Raw genomic sequence first — 27481 nt, 5'->3', positions numbered from 1 at the left:
CAATTGATATTGTAATTAAGATATCATAATAAGTTATAAGGTTGTGATTATTGATCCAAAAATGTCATTATTTCATATGTGATAATGAAAATATTATTTTTGAACAGAGCAAATAAAATAACTCATGAATGGTAGAAATAAAAGGTACAAATGCATGCAGGAATTTACTGACAACGGCAAACCAGACACCCAAGAGATCAACGACGCAGTCACAGTCCCATGCAGTCAATGGACTCCCTAGAGAAGACTCCCAACGCACGCCAACCCGATCCCCAGAAGCAGGACCCGTTCCGCGCTCCTTCCCTTGCGACTAGCCGCAGAAGGCGCTGTGTCGGCGCTCGCGGAAGGCCCGTCAGCTGCCGGAGCACTCTTCTTAGGCTTCACCGGAGTCGCCGCCGGAGACGGTGATGACGCGGGAGGTTTAGCCCCGAAAAGCTCGGCGGGCAGCAACACCTTGTCCACCGAGTACACCGCCAACGGGAATTCCAAGTAGAGGTTGTTGTTGATGGGCGTCTGGTTGACCCCGGTGGACACGTTCACCTGGTTGCTGGTGCTGGTGATATTGACGGTGTAGACGCCGCTCCTCCCCGATGCCTGCGTGTTCACCGGGTTGCTCGTGGTCTCGAAGGTGGTTGGGCTGTAGTACCTCGGGAGGACGTGGTAGAGGACCAGCGACACCTGCTCTTGGGTCGTCAGGCTGTTGAGCGTGCCGGCTTTCAGGTTGCTGAAGGCATTGTCGGTGGGGGCGAAGATGGTGAGGCCATTGAAGGAGTTGTTCAGCTGGCTCTCGATCTGCCCCCCTACCTGCGTCTCTCTCAGCAGGCGAAGGAAGGTGCCGTACTGCCCGCCCTTCTCGAGAATGCCGGTGAGGTTGAGCGGCGCCGGCTTAGGACCGGGAGCCACCTTGGACTCGGCTTGGCCGAAGAGGGCGGACGCGGTGAGGAGGAGAAATGTGGTCAGGCCAATGAGCATGGGTGAGGAGGCCATTGGGGATGGATGGTGTCGATGGCTCGATGGGAGGTGATGACAGAGAGGGAGAGAGGTGAGGGGGGAGGGGGGGCGCTTTGTAGTGGAGTGAGGGAAAAGAAGGTTGGAATGAGCTGGCCACCGGAGTTGGCGAGTGAGGCCTATCAGGAACCTTGTGTGGAACATAAAGCTCACCTCACCTCCTTCCATTCATATATTTCACGCCATGGCCCTCTGCACTCTGCTTACAGATCAGGAAGGCCAGACATGAGAGCAATAATGGTCCTGCTGTGACAGCTTACCCACCGAGTGCTGCATCTGCCCTACTCCAATCACTGTAGGATAGCAAAAAAGGATGCTTTAACTCTGGTTGTTTCCCAGTTACCAGTTGATGCTTCGAATCGACACAGGCTTGCATGAGACTGCCATTAGGTAGAATATCCCCTTTCAGTGAGTACCCATCTTCCACATGCATTCCATCTGGCGCAGGAAGAAGACACTGCTTCACCAGCAATAACAATCCTCTGAGGAGACATTTCACCAGCTTAATCGCAAACATGAGCTTCTTTCTCGTTGTAGAGACGCCGTTCTTTCCATCTGAGCTCCCGATGAGTACTATGTGATAAGCAGATAAGATTTCCTCAAAGCAGTTGAGGAAATCTCTCAGCAGTTGAAAAGCAGATAAGATTTCCTCAAGGCAGTTGAGGAAATCTCTCAGTAGTTGAGAAAAATCCTCCATGCTGAATGTGTATAACCTCCCTACTGAGTGTGTATAAATGGCTGTCAAGAACTCACTATCAAAATGTATTAGGCAATTATATCTTATACATTTCATAGTTTCTTCTACAATTTCTATCTTTCTATCTTCTTCGCTTAATTTCTATCATGGTATCAGAGCAGTTTGCCTAGAGCAAGCCCTCTTCTCCGGAGTCCAACCATCCCTCTCGTGGCGACGCCTTCGCCCCTCAGCCGTAGCCATTCGCTGCAGCCTACTGCAGCACTTGTGGCTGCTAATATCAGATCCTAAAGGAAGCACAGTCACGGCCTTTGTTTCTACCGCCGGCTGCTACTCCCTTGCCAACCGAAGTCTTCCGCTGAAAACTCCGTTGCTCTTCCGGCCACCAAACTCCAATACTGCAAGCTGTAGAGATTTCTTCCACCTCGCTGCAACAATCTCTCCTGCACTCTGAATCGCTGCAGCCTACCAGTGCCTCTGGAAGAAGCAGCAGCTCTCTTCGGCGTTGCATACAGCTACTCTTCTACATCTGACGTCTTCATCATCTACCTCCCGCCACAGCCATCGCTGCCTTTCTTGCTACAGATTGCTCGCCCATCACTGCAGTTCATCGCGCTGCAGCCTACTCTGCAGCGCATCGATCTGCTTTTCTCTTCCTCCCTTCCTCCTATATCTTTACATCTTCTATAAAGATCACTTGACTCGCCACAAAATATCTGGGATGTCTTCATTTTTCTCTTCCGATATTCCTGTCCCTATTTCTGCAAGGACTCTGAGCACTTCTCAAAGTCTTATCACCATCAATGCTGCAGCACTTATTCCCTTCAAATTATCCAAAGGCGGCAACTACGCATCTTGGCGGGCACAACTTTCTAATCTTTTATTTGGCTATGATCTCTTAGGTTACGTTGATGGCTCTCTCCAGTGTCCACCTGAAATGATCAACATCCCAGGCGAACCCAATCCAGTGCCAAATCCAGCCCACCAACTATGGTTACGTCAAGATCGCCTCATCCTCCAAGCTATTCAAGCTTCCGTTGCTGGATCCATTGCCCCGCTGATATCCTCATGTACGACTGCTGCAGAAGCATGGTGCAAATTACGAACAACTTTGGCAAATCGCTCGCGTACTCGCATGCTCGGACTTCTCTCCAATCTGATGAAAATGAAACAAGAGGGAAGTACTATTGCTGATTATCTACAAAATATCAAAGTTATCATCGATGATTTAGCTTTGATAGGTCATTCTCTCAGCGATGAAGAAGTCCTAATCCATACCCTCAATGGCTTAGGAGGCGAGTACGAAGAACTGACAGCAGCACTTCGAGCACGTGACTCACCAATATCATTCGAAGAACTTTATGATAAGTTGATCGACTATGAGACGTACTTGAAGCGTGATGATAAGTTGCCCGGATCACCTATTACAGCTCAGGTCAATCAAAAATCCAAGAGGAAGAGCAACCAGTACAATAAGCACGTCAACAACGATTTGGCTAAGCTACCTCCTAGCCTTATGGGGCCCAGACCAAACCCTCCTTACCCATATCAAGGTGGTAACTTTCATAATACTCAGTCGTCGCGTCCTGACTTCACAGGCCGCCAACGAGTTGTTTGCCAACTATGTGATAAAGTTGGACACTCCGCGAAAGTCTGTCGGTCTCGTCCCAGACTCCCTACTCCATCACAGTGGCCTCAGGCGAATTTCATGGCTACTCCAACTCCTACTCAACCTAATTGGATTGTGGATTCGGGCGCCTCTCATCACATCACCTCTGATCTTCAAAACTTGTCCATCCACAATAACTATGACGGAAATGAAGATATCATCATCGGTGACGGTACAAGAATTCCTATTACTTATTCTGGTTCCTCAACGCTTAGTTCACTTACCACAACCTTTACACTCGATGATGTTTTGTGTGCACCTAACATTAAAAGAAACCTCATTTCCGTTTCTCAATTCTGTAAACAAAATAATACATCAATTGAATTCTTTCCTAACTTTTTTCTTGTCAAGGATTTGAGCACGGGGGCATCCTTGGTCCAGGGCCAAAACAAAGACAACATTTATGAGTGGCCATCCACTTCACAAATTACCCTTCCTACCGCTCACTCCTCAATCGTAGCTCCGGTTGATGTATGGCATCGTCGTCTTGGTCATCCCTCCCCTTTTATTCAGCAAAAATTACTTTCTCGTTATTCTCTTCCTACCTTGAAAATCAATAGCACTATTACTCATTGTGATGCTTGTCTTTGCAATAAAAGTCATAAACTGCCTTTTGGGACAACCTCCATTTCTTGCTCTAAACCATTTGAAATCATTTATACCGACGTGTGGGGCCCTGCCCCAATTCCTTCTTTTGACAAGTTTCGTTTTTATGTCATTTTTGTAGATTATTTTACTAAGTACACATGGTTATATCCTCTCCATCATAAGTCTGATGTTTCTACTGTATTTACTAACTTTCGAAAGTTGGTCGAGAATTTTTTTCAATCTTCCATTAAAACAGTTTACTCTGATGGTGGAGGCGAATATCAAGCCCTCACATCCTGTCTCTCTGCTTGTGGTATACAACACCTCAAGTCACCCCCACATACTCCCCAATTGGTTGGTTCTGCCGAACGCAAACATCGGCATATCGTTGAAACTGGTCTCTCCCTTCTACATCAAGCATCCATGCCACCATCTTTTTGGTCAGTAGCTTTTCAAACTGCAGTTTATCTCATTAATCGTATGCTCACTCCAGTCTTACAATACCAGTCACCATTTGAAAAATTATTCCACAAACTTCCAAACCTTCATAAACTCAGAGTTTTTGGCTGTTTATGTTATCCATGGCTCCGTCCCTATGCGTCACATAAGCTAACACCACGATCTAAGCCTTGCACTTTTATAGGCTACTCTCTTGAACATAATGCTTTTCGATGCTATGAACCCCAAACTAAAAAGGTCTTTATATCACGTCATGTTATCTTTGAGGAGTCTATCTTTCCTTTTCAAAATAATCCTACCATGCAAACTACTCCGATAAACATACATCACTGGAATATCCCTCCGATCTCATCACACGAACCTCCAATGACACCGTCCAGTCCTTACTCTCAAGATTCACATACTACTATTACTCCAGTTCAACAGCTTCTCACTCCCTCTATTCCTCCACTCCCTTCCTCACAAGTTTCCCCTATTAATGAAGTCATACCCTCGGCAACATTGCCACTGGCTTTACCTTCTCCTAGATCTAGTGACATTGTTGTGCCGACGGTTAACCCGGTCCATGACAGTGACTCGCCCTCGGCTATACCACCAACACAATCTACCACTTCCACCCCCCCTAGACATCCAATGACAACACGCTCCAAAAGTGGTATTTTCAAACCCACTACAATCACTCAAGCTCAAAAATCTTCTCACTGGCGTAAAGCCATGTGTGACGAATATGATGCTCTCCTCCATAACTCTACATGGACCTTAGTACCCTTTCATCACACACAAAATATCATCGGGTGTAAATGGGTCTTTCGAATTAAGCGGAACCCAAACGGATCCATTGCCAGATACAAAGCACGTCTAGTCGCCAAAGGGTTTCATCAACGACCTGGTGTCGACTTCACAGAGACATTTAGTCCCGTTGTTAAACCCACAACAATCCGTCTTATCCTGAGTTTGGCTATCTCAAAGGGCTGGCACATACGACAATTGGATGTTAACAATGCCTTTTTACAGGGGTCACTTACTGAAGATGTCTTTATGCAACAACCTCCTGGTTTCGTTCATCCTCAATATCCGAGGTATGTCTGCAAACTTCAAAAAGCTATTTATGGACTTCGTCAAGCTCCAAGGGCTTGGTATAACGAGCTTGGCTCGTTTTTGACCTCAATTGGCTTCATCAATTCAAAGTCTGATACCTCGTTATTCATTTGTCAGCATAATGGAAGCATAATATATCTTTTAGTATATGTGGATGATATTATTGTCACAGGAAATGATCCTTTGAAGACTCAGGCATTTCTAAAGCACTTGGCCGATCGATTCTCCCTCAAAGATCTAGGAACTTTAAGCTACTTTCTGGGAGTGGAAGCAACATTTACATCTTCAGGTCTCTTCCTATCACAAAGAAAGTATATTCAAGATTTATTATCAAAGGCAAACATGCAGGATGCGAAAGAGGTTACAACTCCTCTCTCTACCAGTGAATCACTTAAATTATGTGATGGAAGTCCTACTACAGATTCGACTCAGTATCGACAAGTCCTTGGCTCCTTACAGTACTTGGCTCTCACCCGTCCAGATATTTCATTTGCCGTCAATAAGTTATCGCAATTCATGCATCGACCATCTACTACGCATTGGTCTGCGGTCAAACGAATTTTGCGGTATCTTAAAGGGACTCTTAATCATGGCATTTTTCTTCGCAAAAATACTTCACTCCATCTCCATGCCTTTGCTGATGCTGATTGGGCAGGGAACTTTGATGATAGAACATCTACGTCCGGATACATTATCTTCCTTGGAGCTACTCCAATCAGTTGGAGTTCTAAAAAACAAAAGACGGTTGCACGATCTACAACTAAAGCTGAATACCGTGCCGTCGCCACCGCCGCTGCTGAACTCAATTGGGTCACAAATTTGCTCAAGGAACTTAACGTCAACTCCACGGTTATTCCTACAATATATTGTGATAATATTGGAGCTACTTATTTATGTGCCAATCCAGTGTTCCATTCCCGCATGAAACACATAGCCATCGACTTCCATTTTGTGCGAGATCAAGTTGCCAGACATCAACTCCGAGTTTCTCATGTACATACAGCAGATCAACTAGCCGACTCACTCACAAAGCCTCTCGCCCGTAAACTATTTTCATCTCATCGGGTCCAAGATCGGCATCCTTGATGGAAGCTCAATCTTGCGGGGGCATGATAAGCAGATAAGATTTCCTCAAAGCAGTTGAGGAAATCTCTCAGCAGTTGAGAAGCAGATAAGATTTCCTCAAGGCAGTTGAGGAAATCTCTCAGCAGTTGAGAAAAATCCTCTATGCTGAATGTGTATAATCTCCCTACTGAATGTGTATAAATGGCTGTCAAGAATTCACTATCAAAATGTATTAGGCAATTATATCTTATACATTTTATAGTTTCTTCTAAATTTCTATCTATCTATCTTTTCGCTTAATTTCTATCACTATGGACTTGGAGCATTATTGGGGTCTTGAGACAGTCTGGCTTTGGTCATCAGTCCTCTTCATGGCAGGAGGAAGATGGAGACTCATGTGGACTCTGTTATATGTTATTACTGTTGAATTGTCCTATTTCACCGGTTCGTATCGGTATGTTAATCCAAGGCAGCGACCACAAATACAACTTCCTCTGGGAGATGTTGCTCCCTTCATGGGAAGATTTGGATGTTGACCATTTAATTCATTGGTCTTCTCCACAGCCCAAAAGAGACCTCGCCGTCACTGGGCATGTTGTTGGCACCGTGCTGAATGACCTCCTCCACCACTCTCTGGACTTCCAGTAGTTCCAGCCTCCGTGAAGGGTACCTGAACTCTCGCTTTCTCGGTGTGCGACCGCTGGAAGAAGAAGCTTCATCCGTTAGCCAAGTATACGGCCGCGGGAGAAAGGTACCGGAAGGCACCGATCTCTGGTTTGCCAGGTTCTTCCTTGCTCTCTTCTTCCAGCTCTTCAGGCCCTCCATAACCTCGTCGGCGAAGATGGTTTCCTTCATTGAAGAACCCATCTGAAGAGAAGTGATTCGAACAATGAACAGCCGAGCGTGATAGGATCGAGCCTTGAGCTTTCGGCATGGCCTACCTGAGTGACCAAGGCATAGAGTGGAAGCGTAACGTAAGCGCATAAGAACTGCACCAGAACGCCTGTCCCGAAGCTTAAGATGATGTCCGCCACCTCTCTGTCGAAGCATGACCGGACCCCAAAGTTGTACTGCAGCATGAGCATGTCAGCTTGAGATCTCGAGTGATGGAAGTTGTCAGGATTGATCATGATATACCCACCCATGCCCATGTGAAGAAAGCAAGCTGAAAGGAGTTCTGCAATGCACAAAGGTAGCTACAATAAGATCTGTAGACAAGTGCTCATTGGTATATATGTATACTTTATTAATGGATGAAATGCATCTCTTCCTCTTTTTTTCTTTGTCATTAGTAACATGTGAATTTGGAGAAGTGAGAGAAATCTTTGTTGTATAATCTACACAAGGCAGAGTATTCCTCTGAAGCAAATTGCTCTGTTAACTCAAAGGAAGCTGATTCACTTGCAAGATACAGAGTGACCTCACCTGGAATAAGATGAACTGCACCAGGTGCAGCAGCAATCGAGGTTGAGCAAACCAGAAGTTGCTGTTTTCGAGTTCCACACTTATTGTCCCTGGAACAACAATTGCCTGATTACTGCTCTTTAAGCACATTGTTGTTATGATGACCTCTAGCTTTGTTCCTATAACCAAAAGAATCTGCAACAAGAAGAACATTTTTTTCCCTATCATAGTCCTTGGCTTGTGACTCAATACACCAAGTTTCGAAAATGTAAGGGGCATACCACTAGAGGAACGAAGGGAAGCCAGTAGTGGCTATAAAATCCTGTATGTAGAAGAAATATGAACAAGTAGATGATTTCAGAAAGCAGAGTAGTGTGCAACTCTAATCTAATTAAGTTTGTGCCGACAAACATAGAAAACATTGACGATGTTGCATTACCGTAGGCATTGAAGAAAATGAAGAACACAGCACAAATCCATATCCAGAAGCTGCAGCCAGATGAAAATGGTAGAAAAGATGTGATCTAGTAACATGTAGATGGATTTAGTAAGCATAGAGAATTTTGTTTCAGATCAAGACCTGATGCTAACAACCACCGCAAAGTCTTTATCCAGTGATCTCTGCAGAAACTTTCGGAAGTCGAACTTGCAGTCTTGAGATAAATGAACCTGTCCATCAAGCCAAACTTATAGTATCAGTTGAATTAGTTTTTCCCATATGCCAATATGGCCTGCGTATAATTATGCCTTACCGCAACAAATCCACGCCGAAGAGAAAAATAATCAGCTTTCGAGACCGAATCAGTGAATTGTCGGAAAAAGCAGACCTACAAAAAGGGGCACCAAGTCAGTTTATGGAACTACATTTGAAGGCATAGCATTAGGGATCTAACTTACAATCCAAACAAATAAATGGTGATTACTCCAGATCTTCAAATGCCGTTCTCCAAATGATGTTTGCCGTGTCAGCTTAAACCTTCGAGGATCTGCATCCCTCTCAAAATTAGTATCAGTGACAGAACATTGAACACCAAGGAAGATTAATCTCCACAAGCCACACCTGATTCAAGCATAAAGCCAATCCCAAAATTCTACCATTCATTGAAGTCAAAGTAATTTTTCATGTTGTATAATCAGAAAAGTGGATACTGAAAACGAGTGTTTCGGAGAAGAATAGCGAAAATTACCATTTGATAACTGATACTCCAGAGTGCTGGTTTCTTCTTCCCATGCCTTCCACCTCTTCATCTGAACAATACAAGAAAAAAATGATCAGACAAACAGTATGACTCTAACTTGCTGCTTATGATTTGCTTTCCCGTACATTTTTTGTGGAAATGATTTCTGCTTTTAAGCAAATTCTTTGTGGAATGACTTAACATCATACTGTCAATCATATTAGTTGCTACTGTTCTACAAGTCATTTGCTCAGTATATGAACAGGAAGAGTACCTTAACCTCCCCAAGAACCAAGGTTACAAGGCAAGAGAGGATATGAAACACGGCCAGCACAATGATCAATATCTGCAGTTGCTGAGTCCCTACTGATGAAACCAGAGATACTTTTCCCTGCAAAATGGGGAAGACTTTGATCATTTATCTGCTCTGCGGAGCCCATAGAGGCAATTAATCAAACTCATTCCGGACCTTCTCTTGGCAAGATTGCTCCTCAACGAATCTGCCTGGCGGTGCAGCATCCTTGCATGGAAGAAAGGAGTCTCCCAGGCTCGCTGGTATGCAGATCTTTGAGATGGGTTGTTTAGCAACAGTCAACAGCAAGGACATGAACCCCAGATTCCTCAGTTCTGATGATACCACGCAGCCAAGAAGACGTAGATCATATAAGAGGCAATTGAGGTAATAACCAAGAATCAATCCTCCAGTACTCGAGCCACATTCTTCACTCACCTGCTTTGACATGGTTGAGAGCCTGGTTAAGCGTCTTCCTCTTTCTTCTCTCAAGTAACTGATGAAGGCACCAACGTTCGTATGATCAGCCATGAAATCTAACAAAGAAGACAAAAAAAAAAAGGAATGCACGAGAGAGATGGCTGACCAGAGTTAACCGGTGAAGAGCGCGTTCGATGATGAGAGCCAGAAAGATCAAAATGGAGCAAACGCCAGCGACAGCCCAGGTAGGTGTGGCCTCGAGAGAAGCTTCCTGGTTCGTCATCTCGATCTGTCGATGTCATTGGAATACTCCCACATATTTAAAGACCCCCCATTCTGTTCATGTGCGCCTTCCAATTCCTTCATTACTCTGCTTCTTCCTCCTCTTCTTCTTCATTTCCTGCTTATGGTCAAACTGATCTGTAGTTGATGAGATAGAAACGTAGGCGGCCTTATCGGCCGGAAGCTGTCTTACGTTGTTGCTTGTGGAGGTGAATCTATTACGTGTAATCGTGTCAGAAAATTCAAGATATTAAGGAGTGGCAGTGTTAGGAGATTTGATTCGTTGGACATATGTGAGTGGGTTCTGATTTCTAATCTTGTAGCATCGGACGCTCATGGACATGCTTAAGATCCCAGCAAGAACTACAAACCTAGAAATAAATATCTGGAGAAGAAAATTCAAACTAGCTAAGCCTCTGCAAGGAGTGTTTGACCAGAAGAAAAATCACAGAATTCATTCAAAGTAAAATAAGAAACTAGAGCATGTTCTCATCTTAGAGGTCATTTTTCATCTAATCTTAGTCATTTCTGATACGGTATATTTTGGTAGTATGAACACGTCACTATCGACACAGACGTCAAGTCAGAGCCCTACGCCACACGTCCCATCCTGGGAGCTCAGGGTGATGTTGTCTGATGCCGCACTGCACGCCCCGATACGACGGCCAGTCAGAAGGGTCGTCCCATCCCTTTGGGGCCAACGACGACGCCAAATCAATGCACCCTCAACCCTCTAGTCACAATATAAAATCCCTTGCCAGCCTCCGGTCAGGAGAAGGAAAGAAGAAAAAAAGAAGGAAAAAAGTAATTCCTCTCGTTGCTAACTTGCTCATCGGAGGGGCCACAGCCGGGTACCAACCGGTGGAGGCCATTTTTGCAGGAGGACGACCACTCATCGACGGTGAGGGACTCGGCACAAAAGCATGATTCTCTCGACACCAAGGAGTCGTCGATCAACCCTGATCCCGACCAACGCCAACCAGCAATCCTACCTGAGAGCTCGGATACCTCATCATCCGAATCACCCTGTAGAAAGCTCCCGACATCGGCCTGTGGACCTAGCCGTGCTGACATATCTATTGTCTAACAATTCCTACCTCCATGATTCGTGCAAGATGTATAATAATCTAAGAATCATCACATGGGAAGTATCGTGATTTTTTTTCTTTTTTTTGGTTAAGTCGTTGACTTTCTGAATGAGCAGACAAGAAGAATATGGATTCTCAGCACAAACCCTAAAGTCGCCATTAGAGAAGCTCGGTGCTTTGGGTGGTGATAACGTGAAAGCTGGCTGATAGAAGTATTTCTGTAATTCGTAGTTCCAGTGATTACCAAGGGAAAACGGTCAACCAGCACAAGCAAGCTATGTTATTGGGAGGCAGAGATCGAGTCAATGCCGTCGCGTCGCTTCTACTTTGCTTTGGGGCATCAACCAATGTTCTTATCTCCTCTATCACACTTGGCTGTCAACAAGCTACGACTTTCTTGGATCTTAAGAACCTTATGATCGACATCATCTTGTGGATTCTCCTGCCAACTATCATATCCGTCCTCGTTTTTTTTGCGCAAGGATGCAGGCATCAAAAGCACATGTTTGATGTCGCATTGGATCTGATGCATAATTTGCGGGCATCAGATGCAGTACAACTCACGAGATCAAAGTCGCTATGCAGGCCCGTCCTCACAGCTCTGCAGCTCTCTGGTGGAAGAAGACGAAGAACACCGAGCCATAACCCTTGCAATGTTTAGTGTCAGGGTAGAACGTACGGTAGCATTCAGTTGGTTGACACTTCATTCATGTTGTAGATAAGACCACACTGACGATCCATCCATTTACAGTCGCACTCTCTTGTCTCACCAGATGCTGAAGCTCTTACAACGAAGAGTTGGGATCCATTTCTTCACGGTAGTAAGGAGAGAGCTTCCCATCCTTTGTCTCGATCTGGGTCTTGTTCTCTGCTCTCACTTCTTGGAGCATCTTCACCACCCTCCTCATCGACGGGCGGTTGATCGGAAGAGAGCTGGTGCAGAGAAGCCCGATGCTGAGCGCCTTGTTGATCTCCTCCCTGTGCTGGCGCACATCAAGCTTTAGGTCAATCACATGGTCCACCCCATTCTGCTCCATCGCGCAGGTCACCCACTTCACCAAGTCCTTCTCCCCGAACTCTGGATCGACCGGGAACTTCCCCGTCACAAGCTCCAGGATCACCACGCCGAAGCTGTAGATGTCACTCTTCTCGTTCACCCGCAGAGTGTACGCGTACTCTGCAGCATGGAAGTGAATCGAATGCATCGACTACAAAGGTCATCGCTGATGAGGAGAAGAATGAGAAGAGGGGAAACCTGGCGCGATGTATCCGCATGAACCAGCGATCACGGACATGGATTTGGGTCCCTTCCCCATCATCTCCACAGTTTTCGCCACCCCGAAGTCTGCTACTTTGGCACCGTATTCACCATCCAACAGGATGTTGTTGGACTTCACATCTCTGTGCACGATCGGCGGCATGCAGTCGTGGTGTAGATAGCTGAGCCCCTCCGCCGCATCGAGCGCAATCTTGTACCTCGTCGGCCAGTCCAAGAGTGCTCCTTTGTTGCTGTGCAACAGGTCTCCCAAGCTCCCATTCGGCATGAACTCGTACACCAGAAGCTTGCAGTCCTTGTGAGTGCAGCAACACCACAGCTTCACGATGTTCTTGTGCCTAATCTTCCCCAACGTCGCGACCTCCGCCGCGAAACCATCGTCCACGGACTGGTTCGCGTTCTCGACGTCCTTTTTCGATGTGCCCCATAGCTTCTTCACCGCGACCATCTCTCCGTTGCTTAGCACCGCCTTGTAGACCTTCCCTGAGCCGCCACTACCAATCACATTGTCTTCGTCGAGGCAATCCAGGATCTCGTACTCGCTGAATCCGAGCTTGTGGAACGAGGTCAACGTCCATTTGGACTTGTCTGGTGTCAGCTGCGCCTTCTTGTACTTCCGATACCGCCAAAAGAACCACGCAACTCCGACGACAAAGACCAACGTAGCCATCATAAAGATCGAGCGGAGCAACCAGATGAAGCCGTGACGATCCCCAGTGCCACGTGAAACAGGGCACAAGCCCGAGAACTCGTGGCACAATCCCGGATTGTCCAGGAAGCTGTCCCGGTAGATGTCGCGTGCGAAAAGAGGTGGAAGAGGGCCCGAGAGATCATTGTTTGATAGGTTGAACTCGTTGAGCTTTAAGTTCTGCAACTGCAGGGGTATGTCGCCGGTGAGCAGATTGCCGGAGAGATCAAGGTAGTTGAGCACTGGGAGGTCGCCGAGCTCCGGAGGTATGCGGCCGGTGAACTCGTTGTCAGCGAGGTTCAGCTCGCTGAGCTTCTTCCACGATTGGATTCCACGAAGCAACTCGCCTGAGAGGAAATTGTGGTGGAGGTCGAGCTGCCCAAGCTCCGCCAAGTAACCGAGGGACGACGGGAGCGGCCCCGAGAGACGGTTGTTCGAGGCGGAGAACTCGTAGAGCTTCGACAGAGCTCCCATTTCGGATGGGATGCTGCCACTGAACTGGTTGTCGTCGATGAGGATCTTGGAGAGGTTTGCGGCACTGGAGATGACCGGAGAGATCCCACCAGAGAAGGAATTTCCTCTGAGCTCGAGCAGCCAAAGATGGGGTAATCCCCAGAACCCGGCAGGAACCTCGCCGGACAGCTGATTGTTCCTGAGCCGGACGCGGGTAAGAGTCCGGCAGCGGCTGAGGCCTTCCGGGAGGCGACCCGAGAACAAATTGTCGATCAAAAGCAGCTCCTCTAGTACGCCACGGTCGCAGATGCTCTGTGGTATCTCACCAGAGAGCAGATTATCCGACAGATCGAGCACCATAAGCAGCGAATTCTTGCCCAATTCGGCAGGGAGAGAGCCATTGAGCCGGTTGGCAAAGAGCCGGAGCTCGATCAGGCTCGTGGAGCGCGAGACGCCAGAGGGCACGCTGCCGGTGATCCGGTTCGAGTAGAAATGCACGCTCTCGAGGAAGGGGGCGTCGAAGAGGTCCTCCGGAAGGGACCCCTCGAGGTGGTTCATGGAGGCGTCGACGCGGAGCAGCGAGCTGAGCTTGCCGAAGCCCCGCGGAACGGGACCGGAGAGCGAGTTATTGTACAGCTCGATCTGGACGACGCTAGAGAGGTTGGCGATGGACTCCGGGATGCGCCCGGAGAGCGCATTGGTGGACAGGTCGAGGTCGGCAAGCTTCGAGAGCCGACCGAGCGATGGCGGAATATCGCCGATGAGGTTGCAGCCGGCGAGCCAGAGGACCTCGAGGGAGGAGAGATTACCGAGGGAGGGAGGGATGCCGCCGGGGGCGAAGGGGTTGTAGGAGAGGTTAAGCTGGCGGAGGGTGCTGAGGTTGCCCAAGAAGGCAGGGACAGTGGAGGTGAGCAGGTTCGCGACGAGCGAGAGATCCTGGATGACGGGGAAGCGGCCGAAGGAGGTTGGGATGGGGCCAGAAAAGTTGTTACCGGTGAGGTCGAGGTGAGCGAGGGACGGCAGGGCGGCGAGGGCGTCGGGGAGCGGGCCGACGAGGAGGTTCTGGGAGAGGTCGAGGTGGGCGAGGGCGGCGCAGGGACCGACGGCGGAGTCCGGGAGGGAGGAGTTGATGTTGTTCCAGGAGAGGGAGAGGAAAGCGAGGTTAGGGATGCGGCAGAGGGAGGCAGGGAAGGGCCCGGTAAGGCCGAGGCCGGTGAGGTCGACGCTGGTGACGGTGGCCCCCGCCGACGAGCAAGCGATGCCGGTCCAGTTGCAAGGAGTGGAGTCACGAGGGTTCCAGTCGGAGAGTGCGTTGTCGGGGTCTTCGAGCCCCCTCTTGGCTTGCAACAGGTAGAGACCTTCCTGGTTCAAGGACAGGGAAAGGCGGCAGAGCTGGAACAAGAAGAGCACAGCTAAAGCTGCAAGGGCCATGGCCAGGTTCCGAAGCAACGATCGAGTCTGCTACTTCTCTTTCCTCTGCATTCATTCAAAAGGAGGCACCCAATGGACGAAGAGGAAAGAGGCACCTACCCTTTCTTCCGTCCCATCGCTGATGAAAGAGAGAGGTAGAAGAAAAGAGGAATTGATAGGAAGGCAACGACAAGCAGATGGAAGAGGGTGGGGGAGGTGGGCACCTACTTCATGCCCCATCAGTGAGCGAGCGACCGAGTGAGTGAGAGATCATTAAGCCAGTGGAATGCTTTCCGCTACGTGCGAGCTCGAGGTTGGGACACTGACGCAGTGAAACCACCATGTGTTTAATTTGATCTGGGCTGGAAGACAGATGGGCAACGTAAAGCCTGTCTGCTCACGACCCCTTCGGAAGAGCTGCATGATTGCTCGGTAGATTTCCTCTGTCAGATGGGTAGCAAGAGCTATCTATGGCAGACACATGACGCGCTAGATTCTCGCCGAGTCGCACAGGCTCGAGATAGAAAGCCAAAATGGTAAGGAATCTGTGTCATGTTGCTGCGACCGCTGCTCGAGATACGTGCAGCACTGGCCAACCATCCATCTTCCTCTTTCATTCTCGTCCGGAACAGTAGCTCGATTCCTCTGTAAACCGAGCTGGAGGAGACAAGCTTTCAACCGAGGAACGTGGTAGGCTCCATGATTACCAGATGCATCATTAGAGGGGGTTTCTGGCCAAATAATGCTTTGGATACTGCAACAACTGGGCAATCAAGAATGTAGCATATTTGCTTGGGATTCAACACTGAGGTTTACTCACTGGTATCACACATTTAATCATACAGCTTAGATAGAAACACATCATGTAGCACAAACCAACAAAACTCAACTAATATTTCCTCTCAACAGTAGCCTGATCATTGACTAAACACACCCACCTTTGTCTCCCTCTCTCTCTCTCTCTCTCTCTCCCTGAGAAAGAATACAAATTCCTCTTGCTGCACCAGTGTCTCAGTAGCACCATGTGCCAGAAGTTGACAGGAAGATAGGAAGAAGAAGAAGAAGAAAAGTGTCATTTTGTTAGGTAGTCTTTGCCTGTGTCAAAAGTGACATCTAAGGGGGTTTATTATAAATATAATTCTAAATCCTAATTTTAATGGGTGTCAGCTGAGGCAATATATTTTCTCCTTGTGATTTGTTTTATTATTTACTTGACTAGTTCAAATATTATTATAAATTCTTATACTTTTCTATTTAGTGTTTATATATATATATATATATATATATATATATATAGACTGGAACTCTCAGACTATTTTCTTCTTTATCATGATTTCCATGACCTGCAGCGATTATATGCATGTAAAGGAACAAAGCGAAGAACAAAGGGATCAAAGTACGTCGATGGCTAAGGAGTCAATGATTTCTCTGAGTTGTCCTTTTTCTTCACAGCTAGCTGTATCCTTTCAACTCTGCTCTCGTTGTGCCATTTTTGTCTCGGCCTTTGGGTCACTCTCTCTCGCTCTCGCTCTCGCTCGCTCCGAATTCACGGTGCCAGTAATTCCAGTCGTTCCTGTTACCATGTTAAACTTCGAGTTATAATTCGAGGACAGGTGAGAGTCAAACACAGTTATATCAGTCTCAGAGATTGCCGTTGTAGAGTTCAGTAATTGCCTCTTGCATTAAAATCAGCACTGCAAGTCTACAGCTACCCCACCCCTTCATCTTAGATCTCTTCCCTACTTGTCTCCCTCGCTGTCTCTTCGCTTTGGAAGGGGAGAAAACCACAGTGGATTCACATCCCATCTCGAGCTCCATAGCAGTACGAGGGGAGGAGCAGTAGTATTCTCGTCGATGACGACGGCAGTCCTCCCCTAGTTGGAGACTTCGCACTAGAGTTCCTCCCGTGGTCTCCAGCCTAGTGTGGACCTAGCCGTTGTAGACTCCATTATCTTCTTCCTCCTCCCAAGAACACGTAAAAAGAGAGATCTGTCTCGGTGTGACAACACGAAGAATGACGGGCGATCTGCAGCCAGCGAACGGTCATAGAAAACCTGTGATGACTCGTCTTCTCTGATATAGATATCATATAGATACTGCTGTTGGCAGTCCATGGAGCTGTCTGTCGTCCACGAAGCGACGTCTCACCTGCACACAGTTGTCTTGTTCTGAAGACGACGTGCACAAAGGACGCCGGTGACGGTGGCGGTGGTGGTGGCCGTGCTGACTGATTGATTTGGTGCAGCAGCGAGGTGTGAATCTTCTGAGTTGGCGGCGGCGTTTGGTTCCACGTATCACGAACGTAGTTGTCAGGATACATGCATCAGATTAAGGAACTCTAAATCGACATTTATGTACGTCATGTGTCGAGATTAATACTAATCCAATTGCCACCACCTTAACGCAACGGGCAAATTGCCGCTTTCTCCATTAAAATCCTGCCGTGCTCCGCCAACTCCCATGAATTAATGGAAGAAGTAATTACGATGAATGTAGAAAACAACCCATGATTAGATGTTCCTTCTTTCATCGAAAACAACCGTTCTGATATGGAAAAATATTGGAAATCAAAAGGAATCCCACAAAGATTAGGAGAGGTCATGAAAGCATGGTGGGTTGCGCCAAATCATGCTTTGGTTTCAAGGTTGGCTTTAGCTGGGAAGGGAACATGGGAAGAGATGATGCAACAGCATGAGCGGACCAAACCTCCGAGACTAAAGTATGGTGAATCTTTTTCCTCGTAATAATCTTTGTTTTTCATGATCATTGTTCTGTCACCTTCAGATTAATCGTAATAGATTTATCGATCCAGCCTTTATTATAGATCCCAGCTCACAGACACAGGCAGGACGAGCACAAAAGTCAACACCTATCAATTCTTGTTGTACGATTTCTCCCAGAAATTAGTGTTCGGGTGGGACACTCAAGCCAGGAAATTAATGTGACAGAGGCTCCGATCTTTGAAACTAGCGCAAAAGGCAGAACTAAAATTCCACCTTCATGATCGGCAACACATATCTCCTTTCTAAAGATCCAACAGGAAAGAACAGTAGCCTTTTGAGATGTACTTGTTAGAGCTGATGAGGAAAAATAGATGGTTGATGGCTGTGACGGAGCACGAAGGGCGACTCCAATTCGAAGAAAACGAAGGCTATTACTTCCATGCTGCAGCAGGTCATTAAGTATCTGTGCATGCCACTGCTGTAGTAGTTGTGAGTGTTAACTCTCGGCCAATGGTGCGGAATGATGTATCCGATTGAAGTTGTTGGTCGTCGTCCATTCATGGTTTAATTCATGGAGGACCGGTTGTACGTGGTGTCAGTTAATCAGTCTACTATTTGTCTTGAGGAACAAATATGTAGAAACTTGATGACTTCGAGGAATGTTGTGGTGGTTGGTATTGAACATCTTGACTTGTTGGATTTAGATCATTTTCACGAGTGGTCTCTTCGACTCACCAAAGAACACAATCCACATTGTGGACCGATGTGGACCGAGGAGGAATGGTTGGACTGGACGTGGGCAAAGAACCAAGACGAGAAGCATTCGTAGTTGCAGGAGAGCACCAAATGTGCGTAGGTTTTGAGTCGAGGATGAAGTGTAGAGTCTCATGTAAATTTACATGGGGGGTTTTGATAGGAGATCATAGCAAATATAGAATAATATTTTTAATTTTTTTTATATATTTTAAATTCTTATTAATTTATAATTTGATAATTAATTATAAATTTGAGTGCAGCAGATGATAAACAAATTCACAATCAATATAAATATACATTATCTTAATGAATAAAATTATCTCTTTCATAATAAATTCTTTAGATTTGTCAGACAAAAATCAAGCTAATACCAACTGCATATATCTAGATATTTCATTTACAACTAACAAATTATTATAATTCATGTATCGATGGCACATTTATTTATATTAAAATATGTTATGTAATATCTTAAAGGAATTCTTAATCCTTGACTTCTCCTTCATAAAAAAAATTATCATTTCATCTATATACCTTTGTCGATATTGATGATAGAATATCTATGTTAGTCTACATTATTTTTCTTGAAGCAAATATGATCAGCTGGGGTTCCTAAAAATAAAACACGATTGCAAGATCTACTTTTTAGGCTAAATATCGAGTCATCACTATCACCATTATAAAATTTAATTGATTACTAATTTACTATACGAACTTGACATCACCTTATAATTCACTCATATAATATATCACGATAATATCAATAATATATATTTATGCATCAACTCGCTATTCTACTCACAGATAAAGCATATTGTCATCGACTTCTGCTTTGATAGTGATCAAGTTGTTAGATGTCAATTACATATTTTTTACATTTATACTTATAGCCAACTAATATACTACCTCATAAATCGCTCGGTCTATTTGATATTATAAATTTTAATTATTTGATAGAGTCTTAAAACTCTTATAATCTTTAAAATTAAATAAAGAATTAGTTTGATTATTGAATATTAATTGATCACGAAGAGGTTTCTCCGACCATCGCACATTATAATTGTCGTATAAAGGCTTCGTGCCTATAAGACGACAGAGATGTAACGGGGTGACCGATCGTAAGAGGTGAAATCGAGCTGCACATGAAGCTCGATCATATATGAAGCTGATACAGTGTCGGACGATCCGTATCAATCGGCGTCATCAACCTCCGATAAGACCACAAGTTCCCGCGTCATACGGTTAAAACATACGTACGACGACTGCAGGCGGCACGACACGCACTTCTATCTTGTAGGAACAGAATCACGAGGACGACGACACCTTCCACTTCGATAAAGCTACCCCATCTTTACGAGGGACTCACGAGATGTGCACCGCGGAGGGCTGTGCGTGTGGTCGCGTTCGCCATCTCGAGAGGAGATTGGTTAGCCAATAAGGAGTAGCGATCAGATCATAACGACACTGTCCTCCAACCGAACCTTTGTTATAGCCTTATTTCTCTTAATATTAAATGATAAATACAATGATATTCTCACCCCCACTTTCTTCTTATTTCTGCCTATTTGTACGTTTGAACCTCTCACGTCCACATGTAACCCCCCAAATCAACGGATGTATTGTGATTGCAAAACATGTCCGCATATAAATTTATCTGAGATGGACGATCGATGTCATCGGGCCGTTCCTTCTCTTCTTCCGATCTCGTCTTGCTCTGCTCGCGCACTCTCCTTTGTTTGGTTCCCCTCCCCGTCCGAAACCTGAATCTCCCTCTTCCTGCTTCGCTGCCCCCATTGTATCGATCGATCGATCGCAGGAAGAAGGCTGGGCAGGATGGCGGCGGCGGGCGCTATATCCGGCACCGGAAGCGGCATCATCGGCCTTCTCCGCCTCCGGCGCCCGGCCGCGAGGAACCCAGCCATCGCCGCCGGTTCCTTGGCCGACGGAGGGAACCCCATCTGGGGCCGCCAGCTCTCGCTCATCCACCTCGACCGCTCCTTTCCGCCATCGAGGATCGCCACCGCCGCTGCTGTATCCAAGAAGGGTGGGCTCCTCCGCCCCGTGGCCGCCGCCGCGTCCTCCTCGCCTGCCGAAGGGAGCGATCACGTCGGGTGAGGTCCGTCTCCTCCGTGGATTCACAATCATCTTCTCCCCCGAATCCTAAAGAGGCAACCCTTTCTTGTTTCGATTAGGGAAGCGGAAGTGGGTTTCGCTGCGAAGTACCCCGCTCTCGTCACCGGCTTCTTCTTCTTCATGTGGTACGTACGATGATCTTACCGCCAAACCATGTTTTGAAACCCCACATTACATAAATCCGATCGAATTGCTGATGCATCATCATCATCATGAATTTTGGACAGGTATTTCTTGAACGTGATATTTAACATCATCAACAAGACGATCTATAATTATTTTCCCTACCCTTAGTAAGTGTTTTTATCGTCTTTAATGATGCAAGAGTTGCACGTTAATTTAGCTTTGTGCTCACTGTTTGGATTGGGGGTGCAGCTTTGTGTCGGTGATACACCTCTCCGTGGGCGTGGTGTATTGTTTGGTGAGCTGGGCCGTCGGTCTTCCCAAGCGCGCCGTAAGTTTCGCCGGCCAAACCCCTATAGCACGTCTTCCATTGAAATTATAACTGTACTTCATCTTAGGGAAAAGGTAAACAAATAGATGATGTGGTCCATAATTTTGTGGGTATTGTTGCCGTGTGGTTGCTCATCGTTGGTGGGAAATCTCGATTAGGCTGCCAAGCTATCCATGTGAGGGAAGCCACCGTAGGAGGGAACAAAGAGCATGCCCAAAACATATCCATCCGAAGTGTCCCACTTTAGAATTCAACGTATGGTGTCTTTTTAATCATTAAAAAGAACTCAAAGTGTCAAATTTGCAAACTCTGAGTGAATCAGCCATTGAGGTTTTCTGTTTAAAGTATGGTTCCAAGTTCTTCATATTTTGTTCAAGATTTTGCTAACAGACGTTAGTTTGTCTTACCTTGAGAATTAGCTAAAGCTAAGGGAGATTTTAATATGCAATTTGATTCGATCTGTCTTATTTTAGCCCATCGACTCGGATCTGTTGAAGCTGCTCATCCCTGTTGCAGTCGGCCATGCTATCGGTCATGTCACTAGCAATGTGTCATTTGCTGCTGTTGCAGTTTCATTCACTCACACAATCAAGGGTAATCTTCCATGTCTAATACATTGCCCAGAGTGAAGTGGAGCTTTCCCTTCAAGGAAAGTTCCAGTTCAGTGCTTCTAAAATTTAATCTAACACTTTTTTTCTTGTCAGCACTGGAACCCTTCTTCAATGCAGCAGCTTCTCAATTCATCTTAGGACAACCGATACCATTGACGCTCTGGTTATCTCTAGCTCCAGTTGTTATTGGTAATTTACTTTTATCATGTTATTGTGTGATTGTATATCTTGCCATTCTAGTTAGGGATGCTGCTATAAAGGGTAGATTGCAATGACAGAGGATTTGACATCCTTCCTTTCTTTTCTATCTTTTGACTTGTATTTATGTGTAAGTTTGATGTTTTGCATCTTATATATGCTTTTGGTAAAATTCAACCTGATTGCTGAAGCAATTCTTTCACACATTAGTTTGGTAATTAATCTATGCTTATAAATATATTTAAAAGAGTTTTATGGATAATACCTTGTGGCCTGTAAGAATGTGAAAGATGGTGGAGCTTTATGTTGGTAGCTAAAATCTCAAGAAAGCAGTTGCATTTTTCCTTTTCATTCACTTTATAACTGAGAAACAAATTACTCTCCTATTTATTTATCAGTACATTATATGGTAAATATTGTGAATTTCAGGTGTCTCAATGGCATCCCTCACGGAACTATCATTCAATTGGACTGGCTTCATTAGTGCCATGATCTCAAACATCTCCTTCACATACAGGAGCATCTATTCCAAGAAAGCCATGGTCCAGCTCACGCTTCACCCTTATATTTGTTCTCCTATTTGTCCCATTCACTTACAAAAAGCCTATTTGTTTTTTGCAGACCGACATGGACAGCACAAATGTGTATGCATACATATCAATCATTGCTCTATTTGTTTGTATTCCTCCTGCAATTCTTGTAAGTACTTTGCACGGATTGTTGTAAAGAGAAAATTGTCCCTTTTAACTTTATTTTTTTGTTGAACCATCATATATTGCTTGCCGTACTCAGAGTCCGACTGGGTTATTGGTGGCAGAGACTGTCAGCATCTATAATTTCTTCTTTATATTTAGGTTCTCTGGAGACTTATGCGAATATTAACCATACATTTGAGCCACTTATTTCCTCAAGTGCAATGGATTTGTGTCCAAACTAAAGCTTGAATTTGACTAAATGGACTTTCAATCTGGATTGGCCACTTCAACTAAAGGACAAGAACTGATGTATGTCATTCAGTTTTTCTTTTTGTTGATTCGTATAGTATTAGATTAGCTCATTATGATGTTAATTGAGACAATATTTCTTAGCAGTGATTAGATCAGTACGGTCCACATGAAATTTACTGTTCCGACCCATGGGCAATCAGGACCATACTGTTAGTTCCTGCTTTTGGGGTTACCGACAATATTGCTTGGTTTACTGGCAGGATTAGGGCAGTACCACCCACTATATGGGTGATATTCTCTTAGCCTTATGTTGTGACACGGTTGGCCTTGTTTATTGATTTAGTCTGGCCTAGACTGTCATTTAAGACTCAGACTGGGTCTAAAAGATCCTCTAGAAAGCCTCCAAACACTCGATTGTGTGCACCAGCCTTAGTTCCGGTTCATCCAAGTGGCTGTGGAGAAGGTAAGTAGAGGACTAGAAAAGGAGTTATGGTAAGTCTCCTGCTGCTTTTCTTTTTTCTTACTCTTTTCCATTCCTGCCATCCCACTGTCTAGTACTTCATATGGACTGGTACTCGAAACCTTTGTCTAAGAACTTTGCGCTATGTATGTGTTTTGCATGCTATGCTTTAACTTTTTAGAGCATATAAACTTGGGGTGATGTGTTGCATTGAACCGTTTAATGAATTAGCAGCACAGATATGAAGACGTTTTGCGTGGGGTCCTTTCTTATCAGCCAAGGACACTAAACATCCAACACACATTCTCCTTCTCACCTTCTGCTTATAATATATTAAACAAGGCCATCGTAGATTGTGTTATTCAACCTCAAGCATAGTGCATCAATCGGGACATTTTATTATACCTGAGTAGCTCAAGTCAGTTTTTAAAGTATATGCATCTGCTTTTATGCAGCAGAAAGCTCACTGTTAGTTTGTTGTTTGCTTAAAATTAATTTAACAAGACGAATGTTATTGATGCCTATATGTTGCTCTTGACCAATCAATCTATTTTGGAGCTTGCAGCTTGAGGGTCCTCAACTAATGCAACATGGCTTCAAGGATGCAATTGCAAAAGTAGGCACGACAAAGTTCCTCTCTGATCTTTTCTGGGTGGGGATGTTTTATCACCTCTATAATCAGGTAACTGTTTGAGATATTAATTGACTACTAAGTTTGTGTGGAGGATACTGGAAAACATATATATGCTTGGATCCGCTGGACTAGTAAAAGAGCAGTTCCTAGAATTTCTTCCTTCAGTAATGGGTCTACTTGGGGTTTCAACTTTCTTAGCCAAGTGAATAAGAGGTGATGTAGAACATACCCTGCGATATCAATCTGATGTAGGAGCACATCAAGAGCAGACAATTCTTTTTTTTTATTTAATTTGAGAATAGAGGAAAGGAAAGTGAGAGGAAGAGAGATAACACTGCTGAAATATAAGTGAGACGCAGAGGAGAGAAAACCAGACTTTTTCTGGGTACATCTAAGGATCCAGGCATTGCATCATACATGCCTCATGAACAGACAACGATGTCACACATTTGGAGGATAAGTTCCAAACTTTACTCAAATACGTCAATTATTTGATCTTTTCTCCTTTGAGGAAGATATATTTGTATGTTTGTTCTGACATATAATTTTCCTTGTTGATAATAGATTTAATTGATGTGCCTGTTTGTTTATGAATTCTTTAAGGATGACTAAACTTCTGAAATATTCTATCAAGCCTTTGAATCCTTAATTAAATCCAAGATTTGTCTCCCTTATTATTAGAATCTCCAACCAAGGCTGTTTTTTTTTTCGTGCTTGTCCTTTAGCTTTCTTTTCTTCTATAGTAAGCAATATAACAACAGAAAGTGGGAACGTAAAAGATGTTCTCATTTAAAAAAAGAAATTATATTTGGAATGCTCTTCTAAACTAATAATATCTATTAGACCAAGATAACCCACATCAGACCGGATGGATTGTGAATACCATGGTGTGATTTCGAATATGGTTGTTCTCACATCACTAATGCTGATTGTTTCAAAATAACCTTTTTCTCAAATTTCAAATATTTGATTGAATGTCAATCACTTTGCCCTTGCATTAGGAAAATAAAAAGATTGGCTTATCTTAATAGATTGCCAAAGCTGAATAAACAAGGGACTTTGGTGGTATCATGCTGCTTCAAGTTTTATCGCAGAACACTTTAATTAGGGTTGGACCATTTGGTCCATTTCTCTATAAGATCGTGAACACATTTTATCTGCTTCAAGGTCTCTTGGTCATTATGCTTTTGTTCTTGCTGCCATCTTTCAGTCCCCTCTAGCATCCATCCGCCACTATTTTTTGAAGTTTCCCAGTAAAATGTACTTTTATTGGAACGATATATGTTGAACCACCTGTTCCAGTGTGCTGAATTAAGTTTTAGAATGTAATGATTAATAAAATTTTGAATGCATCCATTAGATTCTTTTAAATGTTTTGGAAGATACAACAAAATTAGAATTTTAATTGCATCATGATTATGCATACAGAGATTAATGACATTCTAATGTTTATGCATCCAACAGTTAGCAGCCAACACCTTGGAACGAGTTGCTCCTCTCACACATGCAGTTGGGAATGTTCTGAAACGTGTGTTTGTGATTGGCTTTTCAATTATAATATTCGGTATGTGTTGTCATCTCTCATTGTGATATCTCAATGACTGCAGGTTTAGATTTCTAATATAGGCTCTTGCCACTCTTTAACTTTTCCAATCTATGACAGGCAATAAGATTTCAACACAAACGGGTATCGGAACTTGCATAGCAATTGGAGGAGTTGCCCTTTACTCATACATCAAGGCAAAGATGGAAGAGGAGAAAAGAGTATGTATCTAAAACCTTGTTGTTATTTGTTATATTGTGATAAAAAAAGATGTGTTCCTTCTTTTTCCTTGGAGCCTGGTCGGGCATATACTTGGATGATTAAATTGCAAAGGCTGGACTAGGTGAATGTAGGGAGGACCTTTTGTGTTGCCCAATTCAATCAATTTTCTTACTATAGTTGAGGTAAGATTATTATAACCAGTCTAATCAAAATCCCTTTTAAACATCCGCAGCAATTGAAAGCTGCATGAGCAGTGGGAAGCCGTAGCCATGGAGGATTGCATGGCGTTCAAGGTTTGGCATGTACGTGCCAGCGACAGGGGAAAAGAAAGTGATGTGAGGCAGGCAGCCATTTAAAGCCCCCTTATTACATCTCATTTCTTTTTCTCGTTGTTGTGTTATTTGTTTTCCAAAGGGAAACTCTTTCCATTGCTAATTTGCAAGACACAAAATAATTTATTGTTTAGAAGCTTCAAAGAGAGCACTGGAGTGCTCGTGTCTGTAGAATAAAGCTGCTGGTCTCAAACCTGTGGAAATATGAAACCAACTTTTCTTCAATGTTTTTCAAGTTCTTTCCCTTATATTGTAAAAGTTCAATTAAGAGTTCACATCTGCTAGTTTGTATTTGCACTGTATGATAGACAACCAGGTTTGATAGATAGCAGCTACTTGATGTTTGATGAATTGGAGAAAAATGGTGCATCCTGAATTGAAATGTGGAGCAAAGACATCTATACTTTTTGAAGAGCCTAAAGTATATGATTAGAACTAATTGAAATAAAATCACAGCTTTACACAAGTCAAGTGTTTGTATGAAACCAAAGAAAGGATTGGTGTTAGCGTCGATTAGCATGTCAATTTATTTTATTTGTTTAACTAGATCTTCTATATTGAATTCTTTGTGAGTTATTGAATTGAATAATTTTGTATCTTGATGTAAATATTGTTGCATATGGCTCAGCCCAACTGGTTGAATTACCATGACATTTTGTTGTTGATGTCACTAAAAGAAGAGATCATAAGCCTATGTGCAATCAATATATGCTTCACATGTATCTTCTTTTCTAAGGTCCAGAAACCTAAAATCATGATGGCTAAGAGTATTTAATTGCCAAGTCTCAAATAATCGTTGACTTTCATTGTCATATATTAACTTTCTTGAATATTGTTCTGATTTACCAAGTGTTGGAATGAAGAAAATGGAGCCCAGGTGTGAAAAATCTATATATACCCGCAGTCTGAAATATTCTTGAGTAGCTCATTTTCGCTTAATATCTACACTCTTGTGGTTTGCAATGGTGACTGTTTTGGACAAACTGTATTACTTTTGCATATGTGAAACTTTTCTCTTCATTCTGCTGAATGAAAACTAACATAGACATACAATTAGATGAAATATTGTCCATTTGTGTCAATAGTTGAAATATAATCATCCATTGTTGTACTTGTACATCAAAAAAAATTCTCCTCTTTCTGGATTAAGGGTATATTGATAAGAGAGCCACAAACTTTGATCTTCAATCAGTTAATTTGTGTCTTCTTTAACATCTGATTTGTGAGGTTTTGGATGCATTCCAAGTTTTTTTTTTCTTTTTTTCCCCTCTTCTTCTTTTCTTATAATTAGTTTAAATGGTTATATTTATAATATACTAATTTTTTAAAATAAAATTATGAGGATAATATTTTTGTGAGATGAGATGGTTCTCCAAACGATTCCTCTTCGATACTG

The 27481-nt window shown here is 44.2% G+C and overlaps 4 protein-coding genes across 5 annotated transcripts; 1 reads left to right on the top strand and 3 right to left on the bottom strand.

The window, feature by feature from the left end:
• Positions 1-113: 113 nt before the first annotated feature.
• Positions 114-1117, bottom strand: LOC104001024 (fasciclin-like arabinogalactan protein 13). Its single transcript, XM_009423200.3, has one exon. It carries the CDS (start codon positions 985-987, stop codon positions 238-240), a length of 750 nt encoding a protein of 249 aa, XP_009421475.2. The 5' UTR covers positions 988-1117; the 3' UTR covers positions 114-237.
• A 406-nt stretch (positions 1118-1523) lies between these two features.
• LOC135594801 (MLO-like protein 6) lies at positions 1524-10295 on the bottom strand. Its single transcript, XM_065085310.1, has 13 exons — positions 10042-10295; positions 9894-9951; positions 9633-9790; positions 9438-9554; positions 9173-9233; positions 8883-8971; positions 8738-8812; positions 8566-8654; positions 8425-8474; positions 8267-8307; positions 8007-8180; positions 7523-7777; positions 1524-7448 (listed from the first exon to the last, which is right to left on the bottom strand). The coding sequence occupies exons 1-13, from the start codon at positions 10156-10158 to the stop codon at positions 7122-7124; spliced, it is 1611 nt and encodes a 536-aa protein (XP_064941382.1). The 5' UTR covers positions 10159-10295; the 3' UTR covers positions 1524-7121.
• A 1626-nt stretch (positions 10296-11921) lies between these two features.
• Positions 11922-15268, bottom strand: LOC135595726 (receptor-like protein kinase HSL1). Its single transcript, XM_065086999.1, has 2 exons — positions 12501-15268; positions 11922-12422 (listed from the first exon to the last, which is right to left on the bottom strand). The coding sequence occupies exons 1-2, from the start codon at positions 15091-15093 to the stop codon at positions 12031-12033; spliced, it is 2985 nt and encodes a 994-aa protein (XP_064943071.1). The 5' UTR covers positions 15094-15268; the 3' UTR covers positions 11922-12030.
• Positions 15269-20172: 4904 nt separating this feature from the next.
• Positions 20173-26310, top strand: LOC135595725 (triose phosphate/phosphate translocator, chloroplastic-like). Of its 2 annotated transcripts, none has more exons than XM_065086996.1 (12): positions 20173-20667; positions 20744-20809; positions 20912-20977; positions 21060-21138; positions 21612-21732; positions 21843-21938; positions 22377-22489; positions 22569-22646; positions 23920-24036; positions 25453-25552; positions 25652-25752; positions 25986-26310. In XM_065086996.1, exons 1-12 carry the CDS (start codon positions 20222-20224, stop codon positions 26001-26003), a joined length of 1401 nt encoding a protein of 466 aa, XP_064943068.1. In that variant the 5' UTR covers positions 20173-20221; the 3' UTR covers positions 26004-26310. The 2 variants fall into 2 exon arrangements, with proteins under 2 accessions (XP_064943068.1, XP_064943069.1); XM_065086997.1 differs by having other exon boundaries at positions 20246-20662.
• The last annotated feature ends 1171 nt before the right edge of the window (positions 26311-27481 follow it).

Source organism: Musa acuminata, chromosome BXJ1-10, assembly GCF_036884655.1.
Source record: "Musa acuminata AAA Group cultivar baxijiao chromosome BXJ1-10, Cavendish_Baxijiao_AAA, whole genome shotgun sequence".
In the NCBI taxonomy this organism is placed as follows: Eukaryota; Viridiplantae; Streptophyta; class Magnoliopsida; order Zingiberales; family Musaceae; genus Musa; species Musa acuminata.
The sequence above is the reverse complement of the archived record's forward strand: the minus strand, read 5'-3'. Positions and strand labels throughout refer to the sequence as shown.